General features: G+C 46.4%; 2 protein-coding genes across 3 annotated transcripts in view; one reads left to right on the plus strand and one right to left on the minus strand.

The window, feature by feature from the left end:
• The first annotated feature begins 3,411 nt into the window (after positions 1 to 3,411).
• ZNF12 (zinc finger protein 12) lies at positions 3,412 to 19,077 on the plus strand. 2 transcript variants are annotated; one of them, XM_047089095.1, is made up of 5 exons: positions 3,412 to 3,841; positions 4,781 to 4,845; positions 10,732 to 10,858; positions 11,109 to 11,204; positions 14,947 to 19,077. In XM_047089095.1, the coding sequence occupies exons 2-5, from the start codon at positions 4,807 to 4,809 to the stop codon at positions 16,794 to 16,796; spliced, it is 2,112 nt and encodes a 703-aa protein (XP_046945051.1). In that variant the 5' UTR covers positions 3,412 to 3,841; positions 4,781 to 4,806; the 3' UTR covers positions 16,797 to 19,077. The 2 variants fall into 2 exon arrangements, with proteins under 2 accessions (XP_046945051.1, XP_046945052.1); XM_047089096.1 differs by having other exon boundaries at positions 14,950 to 19,077.
• Positions 19,078 to 20,514: 1,437 nt separating this feature from the next.
• The window catches only part of LOC124519349 (zinc finger protein 25-like), a 28,620-nt gene continuing 22,033 nt past the window's right edge, over positions 20,515 to 27,101 (minus strand). The window contains exon 8 of the mRNA XM_047089533.1: positions 20,515 to 20,664. Coding sequence (XP_046945489.1) covers positions 20,515 to 20,664 — 150 coding nt within the window. The remainder of the gene's footprint in view (positions 20,665 to 27,101) is intronic.

The raw sequence follows: 27,101 nt of genomic DNA on the forward strand, positions 1-27,101 counted from the left end.
ACGTCTAGGAGTCCATGGAAGGACAATGAGAAACCAGGGTTTTGTTCAGGGTCTGTCCCTTCCCAGGGCACCACCAAATATTTCAGATTAATTCAAATCTCCTCTGAGGTAGAAGTTGGAGGGCCCGTTTTTTATGCACTGGGACACAGATTAGGAGGGAAGTACTTCAAAAATGTAAAATTAGAGCCAAAGGATTGTTTGTGATAGATAGCCTAACAATATGCCATAAATTTCATTGGTTTATTTTGAAAGTCTTGCTCTTAGAATGATTATATTTATTTTTATACTCTATGTTTATGTATTTATTTTAAATAGTTCTGAAATAGTCATACTTTTCAAAACATGCTGTTCCTACAAAGTTTGTGATGAGATTACAGGTGTTACATATATGTAAATATAATTTTGTTTACATTTTCAGGATAGGTTTTATGTTATTATATTTATATAATATATCAATTATAAGCAGATGGATAGTTCTCTCAAGTTCTTATAACTACATTTTTAATTGACATTTACTCTTCATTATTCAATTGTGAGAATTCAGTTGTAATTTTTTAACTTGCCTTGATGACACATTTATATGTTATTTTAGATTATTAAAGAGGATACCACAGCGTGTATCTTGGGGAAACATAATAAAGATAAAAAGTCTTCTTACCTTCATGATGTTCATAGTCATCCCAAGTCTGCCCTACCTGTTTGCTGTCAAATGATAATGTTGCTTAATGGGGTTGTGATCACTCAACCACATTTCATAACTCTGAAAAATAATTCTGAGTTATTTTTCACATGGAAAAAAGCAATAGAAGACAAGGCAAATCCTGAGCTAGAGTTCTAAAGCCGGAAAACAAGGAGAAGATACTGAGGGAGGAAATGGGGAAGAAAGAAGGAAGAAAGTACTATGGGGACCTAGATCTGAAAGTCACAATGAAGGCAAGGTGACTCAGCAAGATATGCATTCCCAGAGATGGTCCATGGCAAACACACCCACAGGTGCAAGGGAACACACACAGTGTTCATTATTTTAATCATAAGGGGAGTCCTTTTCACAACTTCCAATTCCAGTTTACTGTGGTAGAAGGAAGATCCTTTGTGATGAAAAAGGAACAACTGGAAAGAAGTGAAAGTTTTGGAGAACTTTCTGAGAAGCACGAGAAGGTAAGAGGGGCTAAAGCTGACAAATCAGATAGGCATGGAGAAGAAAGAGCTAATAACATGAATCCTGAATATTGGAGGAAACCATCTAGGGATGTGGTAGCACCAGAGAATACTGGGACTGTCCAAAATACCAAGCTTCAGTGTCCCCAGGGCACACCACCCTCCTGGCACATAGATGTATATCACCAGTCAGGAAGTTCACCTGAGCCTTGGTGACCAGAGTTTGTATTGGGGTTTCATTATGCAAAGTATGATTAATTCTATCACTGGCCATACATTGAACTCAATCTCCAGCCCCCTGCCTTCCTCCAGAGACTGAGCTGATATCATGTGGTTCAAAGCCCCAACCCTGTTGGTCTTCCTGGCATGGCTGGCTCCTATCCTGAGTCACCTTGTAAGCATAAACTCAGTTTTGGTCCAAGAGGCCCATGATGAGTAACAGACACTGCTAGCATTCAGGAAATTCCAAAGATTTAGAGGCTCTCTCCCAGGAACCAGGGACAGGGACAAGATAAATTCTTTTTTTTTATTTTTAATTTTTAAATTTACATCCACGTTATTAGCATATAATGCAACAATGACTTCAGGAGCAGATTCCTTAATGCCCCTTGCCCATTTAGTCCATCCCCCCTCCCACAAGCCCTCCAGTAACCCTCTGTTTGTTCTCCATATGTAAGAGTCTCTTATGTTTTTTCCCCCTCCCTGTTTTTATATTATTTTTGCTTCCCTTCCCTTGTGTTCACCAGATAAGTTCTTTATACAACACGCTGGCCATGGTCAGGGGTCTGGCAGAACTCAGGTGGTCAGGGAAGGTAAACATTTTAGGACAGATATATCATGGGAGATATTTGAGACACTGAAGAAATAAGGATTGAAATAATGGGGTACTCACAGGGATTTGGGATATCTTAGGAGACATGAGAAATTAGGAGATGAATGTAGTTGTCTATATGGAAGCAGCTAATGACAGTGAGCAACTGAATAAAGAGAGGCCAAAGAAAAAAATGTGTGGGGTGGGGGTGCAGTGCTGGTAAATGAGGTCAGCTAATAAGCATGGAGCAATTTCAGAAACTGAAACCACCAAGGCAAGAAGAGCCACAAGAACAACAGCATCAGATTACAGAAGCTCTAGGAGAGGGACAGCATTCAGACATCGGATGCAGTTGATGGACTGAGGGCAGCAGAAAGACTATATTCACCAGACATGGAAACAAAGAGGAGAAACAGTCTGACAGGAACAGCTTGGAAACATATATAACTTATGAGACACCTAGGAATTAAAACATATATTTAAGAAGCTCTAGGTCTCTGCAGAATGGTAGGTGAGGGCAGATTAGGAAATCGCTAAAATGAAACAGCTGAATGAAGAGACACAAGAAACAGGACAATGGATTCAAACAATAAAGCAATAACAAACAGGCAAGAAAACAGATGGTCAGGTAACTGATGACAGGGTGAGATTCGGGAGTGTTTGGGAAACAGCATGGTGCAGAGCACCATGGTTTCAGCCAAGACACCTAAAGAACCTGGGATCAGGACTGATCCAGTTGAAGAGGGGTGGGGGGGTGGGAGGGGCAACGCCGCTGAGAAGGGGGTGAGGCTTAAGAAATTTGGAGGACAAAGAGGTGGACCAGCTGAGAAAGTGGGAGATGCTGGAGGCAACCGAAGGCTGAGAAGGACTAAGAATCTGGGAGCTGCTTCGGAAATGTGAGCTGATGTCACAAGGATGTGTGGCTCTCAATGGTGGGAAAGTCAGGAACAGGTAGAAAAAGAAGAACAAAGAAGAGTCAGAGCAGCTAGGCTACGGTGGCTGTGGCAAAAGGAACTGTCTCCGGGCTCTGAAAGGACTGACTCAGTGACAAACAAGGGGTGGTCGCTTTGTAAAGACAAAACACTGAGAAAACTATAAAAGAAAAAGGTAGGAGTGACACAGGGAGGGTCCAGCAGGCAACTCAAGGGCCCCTGTCTCTTCAGCTACTCCCATCCTCTCAGCTTTTCCGGTAACATGCAGCCACATATCCTTTACAGCGACTTGCATGCTAGATGAGGTGGGGATTTCTGAGACGTCCCCTAACGTGTGGGCGCTTAGACTTACGGGAAACAGAGTCCGGGGATTGGTCCCGCTCCCGAGGTGGGCTCTGTCAGGCGCACCGCCGGCGTCGTCCTGCGCATGTGCAGCTCGTCCAGTGTGCGTGTTCGCGCACGCGCAGTTCCGCCGCGCCGCTCTCGCTTCCTGTCCGTGCCCAGGTCACCGCTGGCCGTGCTTCCCAGGCTTCGGCCTCAGGCGGGCAAGGAACCCTGGGCCTGCGGGGCTGCGCGCCGTCCGTCCGGGCCGGCACCCAGCGGGCGCAGAGCTGTGCGGGCCGGGCGGAGTCTCGAGCGGAGACCCCCAAGCGCGAGCCCCGGAGCCCGCGGGCTGGGCCGGAGTGGCCGGGCGGGCGGCGGCGGCGGCGCACAGCGTTGGGATCGGGCCCGGCCCGTTTGCACCCGCGGCGGCCCGGCCGAGGCTCGCGGTACGGCGAGGCCCCAGGCGGCCGATTTGGGCCCCGAGAGGGTCTTCGGCCCGAAGTGAACTTGTCCCGGAGGCCCAGATCCGGCTCCTCCGGAACGGCGGCCCCGGGAGGCGCCGCGCCAGCTCCGGAGCCCTCGGGAGCCTCGGGGCAGCTCGGCAGGTCCCGACGAGGTAGGTCGTGGGCTTTCGGGTCTCCAGGCGGTTGTGCATCTTGTGGGCCGCGCCGCCAACCGAGGGCGCGAGCGGCGGCCAGGGAGGGATGGGCTCTCCCCGGGACTCGTGGGGCCCAGGTTTCCTGGGAGCGCAGGGGGTCCCCGGGTGGGCTGCGGACGTTCTGTGTCCGCTCCGTTCTCCAGTCCCGATACCCCTTGCTCCGCGTGCCGCCCTCTCCGGCTTCCAAGCGGGTCTCTAAGCGTCCCTGAGCACCTGTGCTGTGTGCTCTAAGTGTGTGCCGACCGCGCTGGGCTCTGCCCTGTGGCATCCGCCAGTGTAGTGCAGGACAAGCCTGCGAGGGTTTGCTGCTGCTGCCGCCGCGGCCGCTGGGGTGACAGAGGAGGAGGTTGGGCCTGAGAAGGGAGGTGGCTCTTGCAGGGTGACCGAGTCTATGGGTGGGATTGTGGATGCGACTCAACTCCTGCGCCAATGTGCTTCTACTCTGTTACATTTTAAGTCAAAGTAAGTTTCTTAACAAAAGATCCTTTTGAGTAGCACGTTCAAGTGTCTACAAATGATTTAAAGACAGCCATGGGGGTGCACATCTTTTTACTCAGACCATCCTGCATCCTGTTCTGATCTTAAGTAGTTAAAAGCATGGCTAGAAAATAGATGACTATAACAGAATTTCTTTTTGTATCTTCTTTTGAATGATGGAGGTTTATCTCAATAGGATACAGTGTTCATTCTCTAATGAGAAACACATCCACTCAGTGACCATATAGTCAGGTGCCAGTTGCAGACAGGTGGGTGCTCCCTCCTTATTCTTCCATTTAACTTCTGAAGATTTAAAGGGACAGTTCCCCCACAGGTTTCTTCCATGGAACTTTCCAGGAGAGCACTTTCTTGGCAGTGGAGATCACATACACCTTCATCGCTTCTCTTTTCTTTCCCCAGGTCTGCCCCTACTTTCACTGTTGCCCATGTTTTTACAAGAGGAGCAGAAGATGAGTAGATCTGTGGTAAGTGTTTCTGTTTAATGTATTTATTCCCCACTTCCTTTTGTAATATCCCCTAGGAGATGAATAGTTTAGACTTTAAAGGGGAAGGTAGAGATAGAAAAGAGATATGATTGGTCAGACACGGAGTACCAGAGTGGCAGCAAGCATTTCTGTCGTGTTCACATGTGTAGATAGCACGATCCTTCAGAGCCTTGAAAGCCAAAGTGCAGGGCCTCCTTGGTCTGCTTGACATTCATTGAAAAAAATGACAAATGCCATTCGTTACTGGACTGACACTGACCTGTTGAGAAACAGGTTTGTTTTCTCAAGGGTTTTGCAGTTTCTTTGACCATCTCACTTTTTTTTTTTTTTTTTTTTTTTTTATTTTTTTATTTTTTTAAAAATTTTTTTTTTTTCAACGTTTATTTATTTTTGGGACAGAGAGAGACAGAGCATGAACGGGGGAGGGGCAGAGAGAGAGGGAGACACAGAATCGGAAACAGGCTCCAGGCTCTGAGCCATCAGCCCAGAGCCCGACGCGGGGCTCGAACTCACGGACCGCGAGATCGTGACCTGGCTGAAGTCGGACGCTTAACCGACTGCGCCACCCAGGCGCCCCTGACCATCTCACTTTAATTGTGACCAGGCTCCCTAAATGGCAGCCCCTAAACCACGGCTGTTGGTGCCTTACTTGTGCCTCCTGTAAGCTGAGACATACTGGTCCAGGGATCACCTAGTGCATATAATTTTTCTGGAAACTACAACATCATTCCATAGATACATTGTTTATACTGCTTGATCCAGGGGTAAAATGAGGATACTCTGGAGGAATGGCCTTCTCACCCTCCAGTAAGTCTCGCTAAATATTTTTCTATGCTAGCCTATCTGGTGTGCATCTCAGACTGTGCTGTCATGTCTCTGTCAAAGATTGCTTAGTTCCTATTCATGTTTTCTCCTGCAGTCTTGGTTCTGTCCCTGCCTGTCCCCAGAACCTGCCCCAGTAAAGGTTACCCATGAGCTAATGTACAAAGCCAGCGATTTGCCAGTCCTTGCCTTGGACTGCTCTGCTGGCTTTCCGTCTTCAAGGTCTGCTCTGTTGGTTCTATGACAAACCTCTTCTGCTCTCTTCCTGACTGATCTGCCCTGTTCATGTGCTGTTTTTTCCATCCCTGGCTCACGACCTTTATACCTGTCTGACTTACCCTCCTGTGCTCTGAACTGCCCACTCTGTCCATTCTTCCACATGGACCAGATGCCTCTGCCCAGCCACCTACCAGCGTTTCCATGGAGGTTGTCCAAAGGACACCTCAGGTTAATAGTAATTATTTGTAGCCCCCACCTATGCCTTCTGCTCTCGTCCCTGTCGGCTCTTTGTTCTACCGAGCAGCCTGTCACTGAATCCAGAAAAATGGGATTCTTTCTAATCTCTTTCTTCATTCTCTGTTACCACATTTGCTTGTTCATATTCTTGTTATATTCTTTTTTTGTTTGTTTTAGAGAGAGAGAGAGAGAGAGAGAGAGAGAGCGAGGGAGCTCTAGCAGGGGAGAGGGGTAAAGAGAGAGAGAGAGAAAGAGAGAGAGAGAAGGTCTAGCAGGCTCCACGTTGAGCCCCGACATGGGGCTTAATCCCATAACCCTGGGGTCATGACCTGAGCTGAAATCAAGAGTCGGACGCTCAACCAAGTGAGCCACCAGGCGTCCCACAGTAGGTCATTTTTAGAGCAGTTTAGGTTCATCTGAAAATTAAGCAGACAGTACAGAGATCCCATCACTCCTCCATGTCTCAGATTCCCTTGTTATTAACATCTTACATTAGTGTGGTACACTGTTTCAGCGGATGGGCCAGTGTTGATACATTATTATCTGAAGTCCAGAGTTGATGTTAGTTTGCTCCTTGTATGGTTCAGGTTTTGACGTCTGTAAGATGGCGTATGTCCACTGTGACGATATACAGAACAGGTTTACTGCCCTGAAAGTTCCCTGGGCACCACATGTTCATTCTTTCCTCCCCCAGTCTCTGGCAATTATGAGCCTCTACGCTGTGTGTATGGTTTTGCCCTTCTCAGGATTTCACATACAGGTGACCTTTGCACAACACGGGTCTGAACTGTTTGGGTTTGCTTATCCATGGATATTTTTCAATAGATACAGCATGGGACCATAAAGGTATCTTTCTCATGATTTTCTTGATATTTTCTGTATTTTTTCGTTGTAAAAATGCAGTCTGGCATTCACATAATGTAAAAAACACGTGTTAATCGACTGTTGAGGTTATCAGTAAGGCTTCTGGTCAGCAGCATGCCATTAGTAGTTAGTTTGGCAGAAGTCCAAAGTTATATGTGGACTTTCAACTGTGGGGGGGGGGTGGTCAGTGTCCCTCACCCCCGCATCATTCAGTGGTCAGCTACTGTTGGGAGTCATACAGCCTGTAGCTTTTTCAGACTGGCCTGTTTCTGGTTTTATGTGAAATGCCTGTTCACATCCACTGCTAGTCTCTCTGTCCCTATACTATCTTGTTTGTTGTGCTTTTCTTCTTGACTTACAAAGGAGTCTTAATTGTTTCACATTTTGTCTGTTTGGATCATGTTAGTAAACATTTTCTTCCGAGCTTATTTGTCTTTTTACTTTATTTTCCAGCCTTACTATATAGTCCTGTAATGTTTTCATTTTGACGAGTTGAATACTGTACATTTTTTAAATTTCTCAAAATTTGTGTGGGTAGGACTCCTAGTTCCAGAGCGCCCTCAGCAGTCAGCACTGGAGCTGCCACTTCATTAGTAGACGGTCCACGGTGGTGAGTGGGGAGGACTTCATGGTGTTTCCCTCTTATTTCTGTGCGTTCTTGGTTTTCCTCTCCTGGCTCTGGATGACGGCCGCAGTTGCTGTCCTTGGACGGGCCGCGGACTGGTGTACTGACTTCCTGACTCTGCAGGCCTCACATGTCTGAGAATGTCTTTCTTTTTCCTGGATGTTCAAGAGGAGTCTGGCTCAGTAGGGACCCTTGGACTGCAGTCTTCCCGCCCCAGTAGGCTCTCGCTGTTCTCTGTTGTTTGGGCCCCAGCAAGGCACGTGAGCTCTGTGACACGCGGAGGTGGCTGTGACACACAAGGGCCCCTTGTAAAGTCATTTTGCACTTGGGTCTTTGTCTGCAATCCTCTGAGGGGGTCTCTTTCTCTGTCAGTCTTTACTGATGGAATGCCAGTGCTGTGCCCTTCTAGCCACTGCGGAAAGGAGTCTCAGAAAGGTAAAGAAAACCTGTTCTCCCTCCCCCACACCAGGGGAGAGAGCAGCGCTGTCTGCATCAGAAACCTTCTGACAACATGGCAGCTTGAGATGTTCACAGGGTGTTCTTACCCTCATGTCTGACGGTCTGGCTTGTGTGAAACTCTGTAGCCAGCCCTGCATTCTTGATTACAAAGCCATCTCTGGAATATGAGCTGTACTGAGTGTTAAGACAGCAAAGGTTGTTCCCTTTTGAAACTGACCTAAAATCCCTAAATGCAGTTCTGACTGGTTTCTTAATTTGTTAACCAGGTTTTCTGAAACCCATTTTCCTTGAGTTTAAAGTGCTTTTATAAAGCTGCTTGTTTGAAGCTGGGGAAAGAACAGTGTAGTTTTCTCCCTTTGCACATAAACGTGAACTTGGGCAAACTACTCAAACCCGTCACAAAGAAAAAATTCAGTTTGGAACATTCACGATAATGCTCTTTTTAAGGAGCATCACTGCAGTTATTTTACGTGCATCACAAACAACAAAAATTGTAATTTTTTTCTTAGTGTGCTTCCCCCCCTAATAAGACCAAAATGCAAGCGTTAAAAAAGTCCGCGCAAATTGCACATTTTGTGAAATTACACGTGCAAAGCCAGAAGTTAGAATAAGATGTACATTGTTCTATGTATTCATTGAAATGAAACTACGTCCTGTTTCAATCCCTTGCTCTTTTGCTTTTGGTAATAACTTTTGACACGTGAACTTCTGGATGCCGATCTTCATGAGGGCGGCTGCAGTTGTGGCTGGAGGTGTCTGAATGAAGGCCGGGCAGAGCTTCTGGAATACCTCTTTACTGTATCTCCAGGACTGTCTCCTCACAGACCAGGCCTGGGCAGTTCTGCACACAGATTAGTCTGGCCTGGGTGGGAACCACCTCTTACAGCACCCAGTGCCCTGTCAGCAGTTGGTGCTCGGACCTGAACACCTTTACCTGGTCCCTGGTGTCCCCGTACCTGGAGCCTGGGAGAATAACAGGTTCAGGTGACCAGGTGTCTCAGGGAATCTTGCCAACAGGATGCGTCCTGCACTCTTTGATCGTTACATGTTAAATATTTTAGATTTTCAGTCAATGTCAGGAGTTTGTCATTCTCTCAAATGGCCCCTGAGCAGGACACAGCCTTCTCCTTCCACACCACTCCTTACATGCCTTGTCAGATCACTGAAGCCTTTTTGCTTTTAATGTACTGGCACTGTTTTATAATCCCTCCTTGGCAACTGCATAAATCTGACAGCCTCATTGGCTTTAGTTGTTTAAATTTATTTCTGTGTTTTCTGGTTAATTTTTGTCCTTATTTGGAAAGAGCGATAAGATACATAATGGATAATCAACAGTAACCTGAGGTGTCATTATGTCCAGAGAACTTAGTTCAGGGCTTTCCATGGATTAGCCCTTTTGATACTGGTATTATGATACTTGACAGGTACCATTGTTACCTTTATTTCAGAATTAGTGATACTGAGGGATGGTTGTAATGACTGGTGTATTTGAGTGGGAACAGTTTATTCAGAAGATCCATATTTAAAGGTTTGGCTTGGGCAGTCTCTGGGTCTGTTTGCCCCTCCTTGGGACCAAGCTCCGGCTCCCCTGGAATGTGTAAATGGGCAGAAAGGGGATTCCTTCCGAGCTTCCCAGCTAGGAATTAGGGACAATTGAACAAGCTATCACTGACAGTTTACGTGGCAGCCATGGTCAGGCCTGCTAGACATACCTTGCGATAAAATACACAACTCACAGGGTGCCTGCGACGCTCAGTTGGTTGAGCGTCTGACTCTTGATTTCGGCTCAGGTCAGGATCTCACAGTTTGTGAGATTGAGCCCCACGTCGGGCTCTGCGCTGACAACGTGGAGCCTGCTTGGGATTCTCTCTCCCTCTCCCTCTCCCCTTCCCCTGTTCACTTACTTTCTCTGTCTCTCTCTCAAAATAAATAAAAAACATTTAAAAAAAAAAAACAACCACACAACAAGGATGTGTGTTGCCTGGCTTCTTCCTTTGCCAGTTGTGGCAAATATCACAGATCAGCTCCTTCCATGCACAGGAGGATCAGGTTGACTGAGAACAGTGCTTGAATTTCAGGCTGTTGAGTTTGGATCTGGGACACGTGTCTGGAGTTTAGGAGAGAGGTCTGGACTGGTGGTAAAGGTTTGCGAAACGCTGACATACTCACAGCAGGTTGCAGATAGCAAAGTGTAAAAGACCAAAAACGGAGCCCCAGGCCCTCTAACTTCAGGATGTCTTGGAGAACAGGGGAGCCAGCAAAGGAGACAGAAGGGAGTCAGCAGGGGAGGTCAAAGGAGAGCCAACATCAGTAATGTTCTGGAAGCAAAAAGGAGGAGCAAAGCGCACCCTGCATTTCTCTGAGTGCCTCTCAGGCCTGTGCCCCTTGGCACAGGGGCTGTGTCTGCTGGTCTTCATGTCCCCAGCAGCCAGGACTGTCCATGGCTCACAGTGCAAGATGGTATTTTCTTTTTTTGGTGACTACCGAATGAGTTCATCCTAGTGTATTTCTGATTTATTTTCTTTCCATGATAAAGGAGATAACAGTGTTTGTAGTTCACTTGACCAGTGAGTTTGGTAAGCTCTCATCCCCGTGTGCCTTCTCTACCTCATCTGGTTCCGATCACGGTACCATTACAGGGGCCAGTGTCATTCAGGGATGTGGCCGTGGACTTCACCCAGGAGGAGTGGCAGTATCTGGACCCTGAGCAGAAGACCACCTACCGGGATGTGATGCTGGAGAACTACAGCCACCTCGTCTCTGTGGGTGAGGAGAGCCCGCTCTCTCGATTGCTAAGATACATGGGATTTCCCTCAGATGTACCGACTGTAACTTTGAATTTGATGGGACAAATGTGAGTGGTCTGTTTTGGGCACCAGGCAGGGCCTTTGGTCTTCACCTCCCCAGTGCAAGGCTCTGATTGTGGTGCAGCTCATAAGGCAGCACCGTTCTCAGACGATGAGAGACCCGGCAGCCCAGCAGTGAGGCTCAAGTTCTCTCTCATTTCTATTAACAGGCTGTCACATTATCAAACCGGAAGTTATCATCAAGTTGGAACAAGGAGAAGAGCCATGGATAGTAGAAGGAGAATTCCTACCACACAGTTACCCAGGTGTGTTAGTGCAGGCAGTGCGGAGACTGGTAACTCGGAAGTGTTTTTCCCCAGGAATCTCTCATGGTCCTGAGCCTGTAGAAGGGACTACAGACAGTTGTGTGTGTGCTCTAGCTACCCAAGCCTCACTCCCGGAGCCTTCCTCCTTCCCCGTGAGAACTTGTGTTTGCAGAGCTTTTCCGTGCTTTGCCTCTCCCCGGAGCCCAGACCCCGCGGCTCCCTTCTCCCTGCTGAGCCTTGGGTCTTGCTTGCTCCATGGCATTTGCAGTCGCCTGTTATCATGGCTTCTTTCAGGTTTTAGGCATTCGTGTCTGTCATGAAAAAGTAACTGACAGGACTCGTAGGTTTCTTGCCACCTTCCTTACTTCTTCCTCTTTTCTGTGAGATGCCTCAGACAGGTCTCTGTCCCCAGTTTCGTGTCTCCCTTTACTGAGGTCAGATTCCAAACCCCCATCCTGTGCCTGAGCCAGTGACTTTGGTGCACCTGTGCCATTGGTGCGCCTGTGTGCTGCTCATCTGTCCCGAGATCCAACCCTTCTTGAGCTGGGTGACAGCAGTGTCTGGGCCTCCTGCCTGCCCCAGACACACATGTCCATCTTGTCCCTTACTCACGTGCTGTCCTGTCCTAGTGGGTGCTCACTGAGTGTGGTGCACGGGAATGAGTTATGATTCCTTTCCCTCCACGCTCCAGAAATGTCTCTGAAGGCTCTGCTTCCCCCTTTGCTGGGTTCTGCTTCCTGAGTTCTTCAAAGGGCTTCTCCTCCTGCCATTAGGGTTGTTGTTTGCCTGTTTGTTTTATGCTTTACCATCCCTGTCCTCCTGTCCAATGTCCTGTGGTAGCAGCCCAGTGGTCCCTCGTGCTACGTGCACTTGCAAGATGCATTCCTGGAAATTTCCAGTTGATCTTATCACTGGTCTTCCAGGATGAGCCTTCAGGGGTTTCCCTGCTGCTACTGAAAGGAAGTGTAAATTCCTCGTCTTCCCTGTGGTGCCTGGAAAATTAATTTTCTGTCGTTTCCCAGAACTCTTGCTAAATCCACTGGGTCCTCCTAAATGTCTTCTGTTCATGTGGTTATTGTCCCTTTTGCTTTAATTTGGAGGGGAGTGCTCTGTTTGCCAGATAACAGCACATTCTTCCAGATAACTGAGCACAGGGCCCAGGTTTTCTGCCCCTCCTTGAAGCTTTTCCTTCCAGCTCTTATTATTATTTCGGTCTCTTCCTTGTCTCAAGGTGACTCTGCCTCAAGTAATCTTACTTGATATTATATATATTTTGCTTGACTTCTTTCTTTCCCAAATTATAATCCTATAAAGAAAAGGGAATGTTCTCCTTGCCAAAGTATGTAACATGTAGTCCACATTGAGTATGTGTGGAGTCCAGTAGGTGAAAGAACTTTCTTGTCCATCTATTGAGAAGTAATTGATAAGCGGTGCTAAATATTCATACCTGGGTCACATCCCCATTTATTCTGCAGGTGCTTGAAAGATACTCAGAGGTTTCAGATCAAAAGCAACAGCTCTGATTTCAGTTCAGGGGTTCAAAGGAAATAGTGAGTAGTCATACTTTCTAAGAGACAGGATTTGGTTAAGAAGAGAAGAGAGTTGCGTGGTATAATTTACAACTCAGCATTTCAGGGGCGCTTGGCTGACTCAGTCGGTAGAGCACACTACTCTTAATCTCAGGTTCATGAGTTCAAGCCCCACACTGGGCACAGAGCCTACTTAAAAGAAACAAAGAGACCCTCAGCATTTCACGTGGAATGTTGATGTTCCAGGCTGAACCACCGTGCTTAAGCCCTTCTATGGGGAGTAGTTATTTTCAACTTTAAGGGGAAATGGATCTAATTGAGGTGAGAAAGGACTTGAGAAGATTTTGTTTGTTTTATTAAAAAAATTTTTTTTAATGTTTATTCATTTTTGAGAGACAGAGACGGCCTGAGCGACAGAGGGTCAGAGAGAGGGAGACACAGAATCGGAAGCAGGCTCCAGGCTCTGAGCTGTCAGCACAGAGCCCGACGTGGGGCTCGAACCCACCAACCACGAGATCATGACCTGAGCTGAAGTCAGATGCTTAACCGACTGAGCCACCCAGGCGCCCTGTTGTTTGTTTTTTTAAAGCATGGAACTCTCTGAAAGACAGGTCTTGAGTAGATCAAGGCTGCAAGCCAAGCAGACTGAATAAAGCAATAGAAGCTGAGACTTGTGGTTGAAAGGAGCTGGGCACTGTTGGCACACCATAGCTGTCTCAGAAGCACATGGTGCCTGGGACGGAGGGTCAGGCCCCCTCCCCCACACCTAACCGCCCTGGGATGGGTCATCTGCCACCTCTTGTCTAGCAAATAGCTTGGTTTCCCTGGGGCAGAAATTCTTCTTTGTAGGCTGGTATAAACCCAGGGTGGAATCACACTGTGAATCCAGGCAAAAAGTATTCTCTGTCAGACTTTTTCCCTCGTTTTACCTGTTGATGTTTTGGCAGTGCACTCAGGGAATTGTAGGTTTTGGAGGACAAGGCTGGTACGGTTTCATCTGATGTAGATGACAGCAAGCACGGCCGTCAAGTTCATCCAAAAACTTGTTAAGATAAGTAAAAATAAAGATCACTGTTTTAGGAACAGTTTGGGGAATCTGATTTTTAAGGTTTGTAAATGAAACCAAATGAAAGTCACGAGTGGCGAAGCCTATTCACATTCAGAATTAAGGGACAGTGTGGTATGTCAGAGGCAAGACTAGTTTAAGGGAATCACCAGGAGTCTGAAAATGGGAAAAATAGTTGCGAAACTCACAGAGCATGTGTTTTGTGCCAGATGCTGTTCTGAGCACTTTATGAGTTTATGTATGTAATCTCACGGCAGCCTGATAAAGTAGGTACCGTTGTCTCCGTCTCACCCCTGGATGATCCTGAATCATAGGTGACTTAAGTACTTGCTGGTCACCCAGCCACAGTGCATGCTGCACCATCCAAATAAGAACAAATAGAGGTTCATGGTCAGAATCAGTTCAGTGTAAATCATAGTATCAATAGAGTGTTTACGAAATCTTAAACTTCTGAAGGGCTGGCATGCTCCGAGTTCCTGGGACTCGCCTTTAAATGTGAAACAGAACCAGAGGGATGTTACTCTAAACACAAGGAGGTTTGGGTGCACGCTGATTTGGCCCCACTGTGCGGAAGCTGAAACGAAGGAAAGTAGTGTGGAAGGATCTAGGCTGGTCAAAATGCTGTCACAGAAATCTCAGTAAAAAGCGATGGTGCCTGAGCATCTCCCCCAACTTGATGGGAAACGGTGTGGCACAAAGTGCTGGGCTCCTCCCCTCCCCCCTGCTTCCTGAGGCATCTGTGCACCCCAGCTTGCCTGGTAGCACTCCTCATTCATCCCCGTTTGCTGTGAGTCCTTTCATATCTGCCTGTCAGCTGCTCATCCACCATCCTTTGTCTTCCCATCCCTGCTCTGTGTTTACATTTCACCTTCTCTACCCAGTTTTGAACAATACCTTATAAAGCAGCAAAGATCAAAGGTACTTGAGCTTTTCCCCTTTCCTGACCTCAGAGGTATGTGTGTATGTGCGCATGCATGCATGTGTTTACCCCAAACCATGAGGGTAGGGAAAAGAAGTACACTTGGAAATATTTACATCTGCCCATGGAGCTGGCATCTACACCATGATGAAATGCTTGCATGTAAGTCACATTCCTTGTCTTAATGTAGGAGATACACGAAATGTTGTTAATTTTGCCTCTTTTTAGAAGAAGTCTGGAAAGCCGATGACCTGGTTGAAAGGGTCCAGGAGAATGAAGGCAAACATTCAAGGCAAGCTGTGTCCGTCAACAAAACCCCGACTGAAGAGAGAGGTAATGTTCTCGGTAAGACTTTAAATGTGGAAACGAACCCCATTCCTTCAAGGAAAATGTCCTATAAGTGTGGCTCATGTGAAAAGAGTTTGAAGTCCATTTCAGAATATATCAGTAGTGATGGCAGCTATGCAAGAAGGAAGCCTGACGAATGTGGTGCGTGTGGGAAACCGTTTCCCCGTGTGAAGCTTGAGAAAACTCATCCAGGAGACCAATCTTACGAATTTAATCAGAGTGGGGGAGCTTATAGTCTAAACGAAGAAAGTATTTATCAGAACATTCATATTTTGGGGAAACCCTTCGAATATATTGAATGCCAGAAAGCCTTTCAGAAGGATCCAGGTTTTGCTAATCATATGGAGGAGAAGCCCTATAAGTGGAATGAATCCGAAATAGCCTTTCTTCAAATGTCCAACCTCAGTGTACACCAGAGGTCTCACATGGAAATGAAGCCCTACGAATGCAGTGCATGTGGGAAATCCTTCTGTAAAAAGTCAAAGTTTATCATACACCAGAGGACTCACACAGGAGAGAAACCTTATGAATGTAATCAGTGTGGGAAATCCTTCTGCCAGAAGGGAACCCTCACCGTCCATCAGCGCACACACACAGGGGAGAAGCCCTACGAATGTAACGAATGTGGGAAAACCTTCTACCAGAAGTTGCACCTCATTCAGCATCAGAGAACTCACTCAGGAGAGAAGCCCTACGAATGTAGTTACTGTGGGAAATCCTTCTGCCAGAAGACCCACCTCACACAGCACCAGAGAACACATTCAGGAGAGAGACCCTACGTCTGTCACGACTGTGGGAAAACCTTCTCCCAGAAGTCAGCACTGAACGACCACCAGAAGATCCACACAGGCGTGAAACTCTATAAGTGTAACGAGTGCGGGAAGTGCTTCTGCCGCAAGTCTACTCTCACCACACACCAGCGCACGCACACCGGGGAGAAGCCCTACGAATGTAACGAGTGCGGGAAGTTCTTCTCTCGGCTGTCCTATCTCACCGTGCACTACAGGACTCACTCAGGAGAGAAGCCCTACGAATGTAATGAGTGCGGGAAGACCTTTTACCTGAACTCCGCCCTCATGCGGCATCAACGAGTGCACACCGGGGAGAAGCCCTACGAATGTAACGAGTGCGGGAAGCTCTTCTCTCAGCTGTCGTACCTCACCATCCACCACAGGACTCATTCAGGAGTGAAGCCCTACGAATGTAACGAGTGTGGGAAGACCTTCTACCAGAACTCGGCCCTTTGCAGGCACCGGAGAATCCATAAAGGAGAGAAGCCCTATGAGTGTTACATATGTGGGAAGTTCTTCTCTCAGATGTCGTACCTCACCATCCACCATCGGATCCATTCAGGAGAGAAACCGTATGAATGTAATGAGTGTGGGAAAACCTTCTGCCAGAATTCAGCCCTTAATAGACATCAGAGGACACACACGGGAGAGAAAGCCTATGAGTGTTACGAATGTGGGAAGTTCTTCTCCCAGATGTCCTATCTCACCATCCACCATCGCATCCACTCGGGAGAGAAGCCCTTTGAATGTAACGAATGTGGAAAAGCCTTCTCTCGGATGTCCTACCTCACCGTGCACTACAGGACTCATTCTGGAGAGAAGCCCTACGAATGTAACGAGTGTGGGAAAAAATTCTACCACAAGTCAGCCTTCAATAGCCATCAGAGAATTCACAGGAGAGGGAGTGTGAACGTACTGGATGTGGGAAGGCTTCTCTGAAGTCCGAGAACCCTCTCAGCATGGTGAGCGGGCAGCTCCTGCCATCGTCCCTCAGAGTTCACACGGGTGATGCACACGAATGAGCCTTTGTGTTAGTCAGACTTGAAATCTGAGAGTTCACAGGGTAGAGACCACAGTTGTAACAAGACCACAGTTGTAACAAGGACTCGTCGGATACCAGACTGTACGGAAGTAAACGTTTATAAATATGTAGGATGTGTATGAACTTCACCGTGGACTCAAACTGTTTTACATGTCAGGGAATTCATACCAAGGGAAAATCTCTCAATTTATCGAAGGTGGAAAACATACTCCTTTGGAAATTATTAATATTAAATGTTTGTGATGTAGTAACAAGCTTCTTGGAACTTGAATAACTGTTGTGAGTAAAGATACTTGTGCAAACAGAAGCTGTCAAATCAGCAGGTAGTGATCAAGACTGTAGCATCGCAACTGACACTCGTACATGAGTGTTCCTGGGAATGTAGGACTTACGTTTTTGAGGAGTTTTTAAGTTTGTCCACTTGTTTTTAGAATGCTCCATTACAGGAATTGTATGTTCATTTGAATCATGTTTGAAAAGCCATTGTAACCTTAGTAGAATAATTTGTAAGACATGGTAAGATTATCCATTTGAAACTGCTCCACCACGTTAGTACCCTGTCACTGAACTCGTATCTGATCGTGTATGAAGTACACTGCTTCTCCCACTCTTCCCTGTCAATGAACTAAATCGTCTATAAAGAAGCTAATGTTTTTGTAATGTGTTCAACTTTACCTGAGTCAGCAAGAGATAGAAATCTATGCATAAAATAGAAAACCATATAGATAATTTTGTTAACGCCAGAAGCTTCCAGTAGTAAGTTTCCTATAGCACTCGTTGCATTCTCTACAGTTAAACAGAAAGACTTAAAGTATTTCCATTTGTACTAATTTTTTTTTCGATCTGTTTATGTTTTTAGTTCGGATGCCTACATATGTGTAAGTGTGCAGAGCACACATACTGTGTAACTTAGTAATTATCCGTATTTTTACTTGATATAATAATGTTTTTAAATATTGTGCTCTACTCCTTCCTGAATGAATGAAGAACTCTTCATACGGGTTTGTGGCAGATGTTGGTGAACCACCCTCGTCACTCACTTCTTACTGTTTGCTGGCGGAGTTTGGGTATCCATTCCTCCTCATGGAATGAGGGATAGATCCTGACTAGTTTCAGTTAATAATGGTAATCCTTTTCTCATTGCCAGCCATTGGTTTAGAGTGGTCACAGGACCCAGTTCTGTGCAGATGAACAAAGGAGAGATCTGACAGGTTATCTCTGGAAAACATTCCTTCAAAGATTCGAGGGATGAATCATGCAGGGTGAAGTAGTCTTCTGTCGAACGTTGCCTTCTCTGCATGGGATGCCTGGTTGTGTCTTTCAAATACGGATTATAATTTAAGCATGGCCGAGCAGAAATATCGGGAGAACCTGGGACCTAGATGATGACGTTGAGCCACTGAACCAACCAGCCATGTAGCTGGGCCACCTCTGGACTGTCTCTTCTGTAGTAGACTAAATTTACTTTTATGCCAGTTGATTTTGGTTGCTCTGTTAGCCATAACTGAAGATACAAAGTTATACCTTTGTAGGAATTATGCAATTGAGAAGTGGACTTTAGGTAAATCATCTATTTAGAAGTAAGTACTGATAGAGAGCTTTATCTTAACTTTCTGTAAATTTGGATGTAAATAGTTTGAGCACTACAAATCAACTTGAAACAATTAAATGTACGTTTCCTTGAATTGTTACATCATTGACCTAAGAACCTTTAGAGCCTGATAAAGTGTCAGGTATACCTTCCTTTTTACAATGCATGACAAATTTTGTTTAGGTTAATTTATGTTATCCATGGATCATCGCTATAGTGTGAGTTGACAACATAGGTGTGGAGGGTAAGGACCTTTGCTTTCCAGTGATTAGCCGAGTAGCCTCTATTTGAATAATTGACCCCTTACGGCTGAGATGAAATGCCGTATTTTCTGTGTATTTCAATCACTCGTGCCACCTGTTTGTGTTGCTTAGCACTTTCCCTCCACATTCTTCTAGATAATCGTGAGTATGCTACATAGCAGGAATGAAAAGTCTGGTAGGTTGTATAGTTTTGTGTAGGAAAATATACTCATGGTGTATTTGTGGAAATGATACCTACAAAGATTCCCACCATAGTTTGTCATTATAGCTTTAAATACACAGTATGCATTTTAAGTAAAATACTCAAAAAGTTTCAATGGTTCACCACATTCTTCTTACCGAGTGCCTGCGCATGAAAGAGCCTGGTACACATAAGTGGTCCCGGACTGCCTCTCTGATGATGGAGCAGTGTGATCTGTTCAGTTTCAAACATGTCCGTGCTCTCATATTATTACATCTCTGAAAGTAAGATCAGTGGCATGTTCTTTTTTTTTTTATTTTTATTTTTTTTAATTTTTTTTTTTTCAACGTTTTTTATTTATTTTTGGGACAGAGAGAGACAGAGCATGAATGGGGGAGGGGCAGAGAGAGAGGGAGACACAGAATTGGAAACAGGCTCCAGGCTCCAAGCCATCAGCCCAGAGCCCGATGCGGGGCTCGAACTCACGGAGCGCGAGATCGTGACCTGGCTGAAGTCGGACGCTCAACCGACTGCGCCACCCAGGCGCCCCAGTGGCATGTTCTTTAATGCCACTGTTTTTCTTCTCTAGAGGAACGTAAAATCATGGTTTTAGACTTGCTGGAATACAATATATGAAAAGTTTTTAACTGTCCCTGGCAAGTGTGTAAGGTAACACAGGCCCGAATTCATAAAGAAAGCACTAGAGGGACTTGAGCCTCCCTGTGCTGCAGTAAGGACTGAAGGGGGGACTGAAAGACTTGGGGGTGAGTTGGGGGGCAGGAGCTCCTGGGTGTTGTACCAGTGACCTCATAATTTGGGGTGTGAGCAGATCATGAACTCTGAGAGGGGTTTCCAGGGGCTGAGCAGAAGGCAGACCCTTCCTGGCGGTAGACATGTGAGATCCCCCAATATTCTGTATCCTCCTCGAGTTAGTGAAGCGATGGCTTACTGACTCCTTCTCACGTGGATCAAAATGAAGACGTAGTTTTAACACCAAGGCCCTATCCCCTCGGAGGCCCCCGAGTCACCCGCTTCTTTGTTCCAGGTCAGTGAGCTTGGTGGCACTGTCCGTCCAGGCTCCCCAGAGAAGACTGTACAGTCCACCGGTTGTGGCCCAGCTAACTGCCAGCTTTGCAGGCTGTCTGCAGTGAAACAAAACAAGGAAATTCCTTTTCCTTCTCACAGAGATGACATCACAAACCAACGGTGTTTCCCTTCCCTGAATTCAAAGTCCGTGATTCCTGCCAAACTGACGAAGTAGCATGGGCTGCCGACTTGTTTCCCAAGCCCAACTCTGGGGTGCCAGAGAAGCCCAAGCAGTTCACACGTCCAGGGACTGCAGGGGTGCCCTGGGGGCAGATGTGGCTCTCGGCAGGGAGGTGTGAGCAGCCAGAGACAGTAGGGAGGCCGGTGCCAAGGGGAACTCGGGGACTACACGACACTGCTCTCCACTGTAGCGTCCCAAGCACATCACTGCCCACCACGGTCCTTCGTGAGACCGAAAGCAGGTGCGTCAGCCCCATCCAGCTGAGATGAGGGGTGGACGAGACAGACACAGTGTGAGCTGCATCGTCCCCTCCTCATTCCACAGCCATGTCACTACCATAAGTAGGCACGTTTTTCCGGATGAAGGAGGACCTTCTGGTGATCATGTAATGTGCCAAGAGGGGGTTCCTCCTAGCTGGGGGCGGGCTTCCTCTTCTGTAACGCATACGTCTGCTGAGGCCACCCTGAGGAACAGCAATAGGGGTTAGGCCTTTGCCCAGCTCCTTCCATTAGCCGAGATCTCCAGACACCTCAGCAAGAACAAATGCCGGGAGAAGACAAGGAGTTTGCCAAGAGCACACCATATGTCTCCACCACTAGTGGGATGTAGAAATCCAGATTTCAAAATGGTCTTACTAGACATCCCTTGAGAAAAGTGTATTGGTTATATGAAGCAGGAACAGTTATCCCAAAAGAGGTGGGGGAAAGGGGAAAGGGCATCAATAAATGGCATGAAGTAAATGCTTCACTAGATGAGTTTAACTGCAGAGTGGATGCAGCCAAAAAGCCAGTTAGTAGGCTGAATGACAACGGCAAATGATTTCGCCCTGACGCCAGAAAGAAGAAAGAGATACAATGTGAAAAATAAAACAGAGAGGATGGTAGAACACCCATATCCTGGGGTTCTCAAAAAGACAAGATGGGAAGAAAACCCATGAATTAAAAGTTTCTCAGAATTAAAAAAAGAATGAAATTAAGAGAGGCTTTTGTGATGCCAGAGGGAAACATCCAGAAAATCTCAGGTCTGTAAAGCAAAACACTGTCTTAACCTAAGGCAAGACCAGTAACTACAACAAATGAGATCCAGTAAAGTGGCAAGAAAAGGGCAGCACATCCACAAGAAGGGATACGACGGTGCTTGGAGTCATCAGTCATTAGAATGCACAAGTTAAAACAAGTTACACTGATCAGAATGGAAAAAATGACAGTGATGTATAATAAATACTGGTAAGGATGTGAATGGTGATTGGTAATATTTGTATACCGTGGGAGTGGGTAAACTGACCTGGAAATACCTTTTAAAATTCATGTGTGTGGGGCACTTGGGCAGCTCAGTCAGTTGAGCATCCGACTCTTGATTTCAGCTCAGCTCATGATCTCATGGTTCAGGAGTTCAAGTTCCGCATCGGGCTCTGCACTGACAGCACGGAGTCTGCTCGGGATTCTCTCTCTCCCGCTCTCTGCCCCTCTCCCGCTTGCACACACTCTCTGTGTGCAGCTAACAAAGTTATGGAACTTTCTCTGTCAAAATAAACATTTAATAAAAATAAAAAATCTTTAAAATTCATGGATGTGCCTTCTCATGCAGTGGCAGTGCTAAGACATTTATCCATCCCCAAGAAATTCTGTACACGCGTGGATGTGTACACAGGGAATTCTGTCAACAGGATGTTTGAGATGTCTGGGTCACCAGAAGAGGTAATAAAACGCTGATCAAGCACTGGCATGCATAACATATTTGATAAAACATGGATATGAACTTTAAAAATGAAAAGGGATTTCCACAACTAAATATTTGTATCCGTTAACATCACACACACACACCCATATACGTTACAATGGAATGTGGTTAAGGTCATAAACCGACCAGCATGAATGGCTGTGAGAAGGGAACAGAATCAGAGTTTGAAATGAAGAGAAAAATCAGGCACAGAATGGCCTCCATGCAGAAACCAACATTGAATATAAATGTTTTGAACCCAGTGGTATGATTAACACTGTTCCCCAGGACTCCTCCAGAAACATTAAAACAAGAATTAAAGGACCTGAGAAGTAAAACTCCTCATCGTTTTATGCTGTTTAGTTTTAGCCAGAGTTTCACGGCTCGGGTGCCTAAATGATGTCTGTGTCTTTTCTGGCAACTTCAACCCAACCCAGCTTCCAATAAGTTGTCGTGGCTGCTCCATTTGTTGGTTCCTCCGTACTTTCTTTCTTTTTTTTTTTTTTTAGGTAGACTCCATGCCCAACGTGGGGCTTGAACTCACAACCCTGAGATCAAGAGTTGCACACTTTACTGAGCAGCTGGTGTCCCTGTCACTCTGTACTTTTAAATGTTCTTGCTAGGATGAAGGAGCCCCCAGCTGGGAGTATCTGCACCGCGTTGCAGAGGTCATTTTGTGGGAGAGACTGCATTGCTCAGTGCACCACGGTGCCCCCTTGTACCCAGTTTCAGCTGTGCGCCTCCCTGCAGAGCTGAGTCCCCGGCTTCAGCCAGCAGTGGCCAGGTGACTAAGTTTAGGTCCACGGAATTCGAGCTGGGGGATATGTCATCTTCTGAGTCATATTCGAAGAGGACTGTTGTTCCCCCACTGCCTCCTCCTCCCTCCATGGGCTGTGACAGCACCATGGTGACAAGGGTAATACCGGAGGACAGGGCATGGCCAACTGGGCCTGGGAAGGGCCGGGTGGAAACACTTCAGGCTTTGTGGGTACAGCCCCTCACAGCTGCTCAGCCCCGCCTCCACATGTGACAGCACCTACACAGCCAATGGGGATGGCCTGGCTGTGTCCCAGTAAACCTTTATGTACGGACACAAATTTCAATTTTGTAGAATTTCACATGCCATAAAATATTTGATTTTTTCAAAAAAACTGACAAATGTAAAACCCAATCTTGGCTTACGGGATGCACCAAAAGGCAGCAGGCCAAATGTGGCCCATGAACTGTACCTTGCTAACTCCTTTTTAGGGGATGGAAAAGTAACAAGATAAAGGGGACCTTTTCTCTAGAGAACATCCTGGACCGGAGCTATCCTATTTCCCTGGACCGCCTGCCTGGTAGTTTAGAATTGTACATGAGATCGTCATCTTCTCTCTTACCAAATAATCCAACACTGATACAGAATTAGCCAACAAAAAAATGAACCACAGTCATTTCTTCTAAACTGCAACATATATGTTCTTCCCAAACCTAGTGGTATGCTAATGACTTAAGAGTAAGTCACAGGAAGAAAATAAAGGGCAGCCCATTCAAAACCTCTGTAATATAACAAGAGTTCTAGCACAATCAGTAGCAATCCTAATAAAAGATGTGGTTTTAAAATGTTAAGTTCCTAATAAAATATGCAGTATTTCTATCTTTAGAAAAATGTGTGCTCACATCTTGATTTCTAAATATCACACTTTAGAGTAACAGTTTACTCCAAAGCTGATCAGGAAAAATAAAAACACGGAACATTTATCTGTACTAGTAAACAGGAAGTGCTCAGGAACTGATCAGAAGATACGGCAGAGAGGAGGAAAATGGGGCTCTGCCCACGCCACCCCCCCCCCGCCCCCCAAGTAGGAACAACTAATGAGCTGGCATCTTCTGCAGAACTCTAGAGCTTGGTCCAAAATTTCTAAGTATCAGGCGAGGCTTGGTGAGGCAGGGGCACAGCTGTGCAGCCAGAAAGATGACTCTCCTGCCCACCTACCACCACCACCCCTGCCCCCACACCTCAGATCAGCTACCAAATGGGTGACAGCCTGCATTCCAGGCCAGTGGGTTGTTCTCAAACAGCTGCAGAGTGGGCTTCACCTGCTGGACAGAGGTCTGTAGGAGGGTTTCGAGGGGCATCCTCTTGTCTCCTGGACCCACATCAGTCATGGGCCTGGGCAGCTTCCCAGATGGCTCATGCCGAAAGCATTTAAAGGCACAAGTCCAGGGGCGCCTGGGTAGCTCAGTCGGTTGAGCATCGACTTCAGCTCAGGTCATGATCTCACAGTTCGTGAGTTCGAGCCCTGCATCGGGCTCTGTGCTGACAACTTAGAGCCTGAAGCCTACTTCGGATTCTGTGTCTCCCTCTCTCCCTGCCCCTCCCCCACTGGCTCTGTCTTTCTCTGCCTCTCAAAAATAAAGAAACTTAATAAAAACAAATAAATAAAGGGAAGAGTCCTGGCTGTAGTCAGCTGGAGCAAGAAATGACAGTCAAGGTGAGCAGCAAACTGAGACACCTGGGAAAGAAGAGGTTGAGAAAGGAGAGATGTGTGGGAATGAGGGCTTCTAGAAGCTTCTGTGCATGCCAGGAAATGACGTGTGCCCTGGGTGGGTCACAGCTTAGAAAAGGTCGAGAAGTCCCTAGGCTCTCACCATGGATGGGCCTGCGGGTTCAACAGAAACGAAGTGAAGGCTGAGGCAGAACCGGAACCAGCTTGGCTGAGCAGTGAAGGCATGCTTGATAAAGAGCCAGTCTGCAAAGACTGGGACAACATTGTTTTTCCTCTTTTTCTTTCTCCCCACCTCTTTTTTTTTTTCTTTTATCAGCTGCAGGTGTTTTAAGCAAAGTGAGAAAATACACCTAACTTCTAAGTTACTGGAACAGAGAACAGTGGCCACACATGACAAGGAATACATACCTACTGATACGGAAAAGTCAATAAAAAGAGCACACAAGAAACAACACAAACTCTGGGGTGAGGGGAAAATTTGATTCCCAGAGCTGCTGATTATATTTAAAATGCCCAGTTTTGGGGTGCCTGGGTGGCTCAGTCAATTAAGCATCTGACTTTGGCTCAGGTCATGATCTTGCGGTTCATGGGCTCGAGCCCCCGCGTCTGGCTCTGTGCTGGAGCCTGCTTGGGATTCTGTGTCTCTCTCTGACCCTCCCATCTGCTCCTGCTCAAAAATGAACATTAAAAAATATGTCCAGTTTTCATCAAGTAATTGTAAAACGTGCAAAGAAACAAAGTATGGTCTACTCACAGGAACGAGAAATTAACAAGCTGTCACCATGAGTCCTACCTCTCTGGTCGCTGGGGATGGATCAAGAGTGTGCCACTCTTGGTGGGCAGCTATTTGAGACTACATTTAAACACGAACTCCAGCAGAACCCCAAAGGCTTGGGAGAAGAGCCTGGTTAAGTCTACTCGGGAGGCTGTCTCTAAGAACTAATGCGGGAAAAGCCAAGAGAGATTTGAAAAACAGAATGAAGAGAGACGTGCTTTTCAATACGTGGCAAAACATTACAGAGACAGAGCAATGAAAACATGGTTTAGCTCATCACAATTCTAAAAGAGGTCTGTAAGACAGAAACAAAGAAGCCAGAATCAGAGTACTTACAAGCTATGAGTTAGGACTGACTGCAAATAGGAGAAAACCCAAGATAACCAAGCAGCTAGCAGCTCCATCATCCAAACCAGCCAACCGCTGGCCTGCGATGTCTACCAAAGCCCAAGCAGGAGCCCCCGTCGAGTCTCGCTGGCCTTAGATTAGGCATCCATCCCAGGAACTAAACTGGGCTCACAGGGCGGGTGCTGTGACTGGCCTGCCAGGGAATGTGCTGGCTCTGGGGTATAAGCTTCCCTTTCTAAAAGGATGTGGGGAAGAGCACTGAGCACACAAAAAGGAAAACCACCGCAAATGATCATTTAATCCATGATAAAGACAGTATTTCGAGTTAGGGACAAAAAGATGAGTGGCGTAGACAACTAGCAGTTCATTAGGAAAATAAAAATCAGACACATCAAGCCACATCTTGTCAAGAAACATGGAAAAGATCAACGAATGACAATTTTTTAAAGGTTGTTTCACATAAAGAGAAAGAATACTTGGTATGTAACTGGGTTGCAAAAAGAATTTTCCTGTGCTCCATTTCTTTCAGACAAGAAATAACAGTACTTCATCGTTGCATGGAAATTTATAGGGCACAGGGCAGTCACTGAATCATTTTCTCAAAAGAAATCATTCTTGCTCCCAAATTCCTGTATCTAACATGTGTGAATTACATCATAAAAATGAAAACAAAGTATACCTCCGCAATATTAGGATGCTTTATAGCTCCAAGGAACAGAAAAGTCTCAAGTCCAACAGGCGTAAGGAATGTGAACGACCTTCACCTTCCAGGTACAGAGCGGCTTCCGAGCTGGTGAATTCACCATCCGTGTGCTCCCTGCTTGCAGTTCTGCCCTCCCTCAGCTCACCACCCTGACCTCCAGCCCTGAGTCACAAGACGCAATCAACAGGTATCCAGATGGACAATGCCATTCTGCCCTGATTCCTCAATGAAGAAATCACCCCAAATACTTCCCTAAACATCCCGTTGGCCAGTGTCTGGTCAGACTCTCAGCCCCAAACAGCCTCTGGTGAGGGAGGAAAACCAGGCCACACCAAGGCACTGCCACGAGGAGGAAGGGCTCAGCAGCTGCCGACCTGCTGTGTGGACACTGAGTGAGGAAGGAGACAAGGACAGGACACTGTCTCTGGCGTCCTGTTACGCACGTGGCCCCTGGGTCCCTCACACGAGAACTCTGTCGCTGTACATCTGTAGGCACCCCAAATACTGTCAGGAGCAGGAAAGAGAAGGGTATTTTCTACACACGCCTGTCTTCAGTGTAACAAACACTGTGTTTTGCTAACAGAGCAGCACCCTGCCTTTGCACACTTAATGACTGTGTTTTTATTAAATCAGCTAAACCCAAGACAGGCAAACACTTTTTTTTTTTTAAGGTATTGTTTGCCTTCTTTATTAAAGAGCAGATCAGTAACGATGGTCATCACTATTTATAAATGCCAAAAAGACAGTGAGAGAATAGATAAGTAGTGAGGTACTTCTCCAAAAGGTTTAACGAAATTTCTCAGAGCTCTGTTAAGAAAAGTAGAGTGGACACCCGTGTCCCGACCACTATGTTCAACACTCACTAA

The sequence above is a fragment of the Lynx rufus genome, unplaced genomic scaffold, assembly GCF_022079265.1.
Source record: "Lynx rufus isolate CCGP_SWC_20201006 ecotype Redwood Valley unplaced genomic scaffold, mLynRuf1.p SCAF_27, whole genome shotgun sequence".
NCBI classification, from domain to species: Eukaryota; Metazoa; Chordata; class Mammalia; order Carnivora; family Felidae; genus Lynx; species Lynx rufus.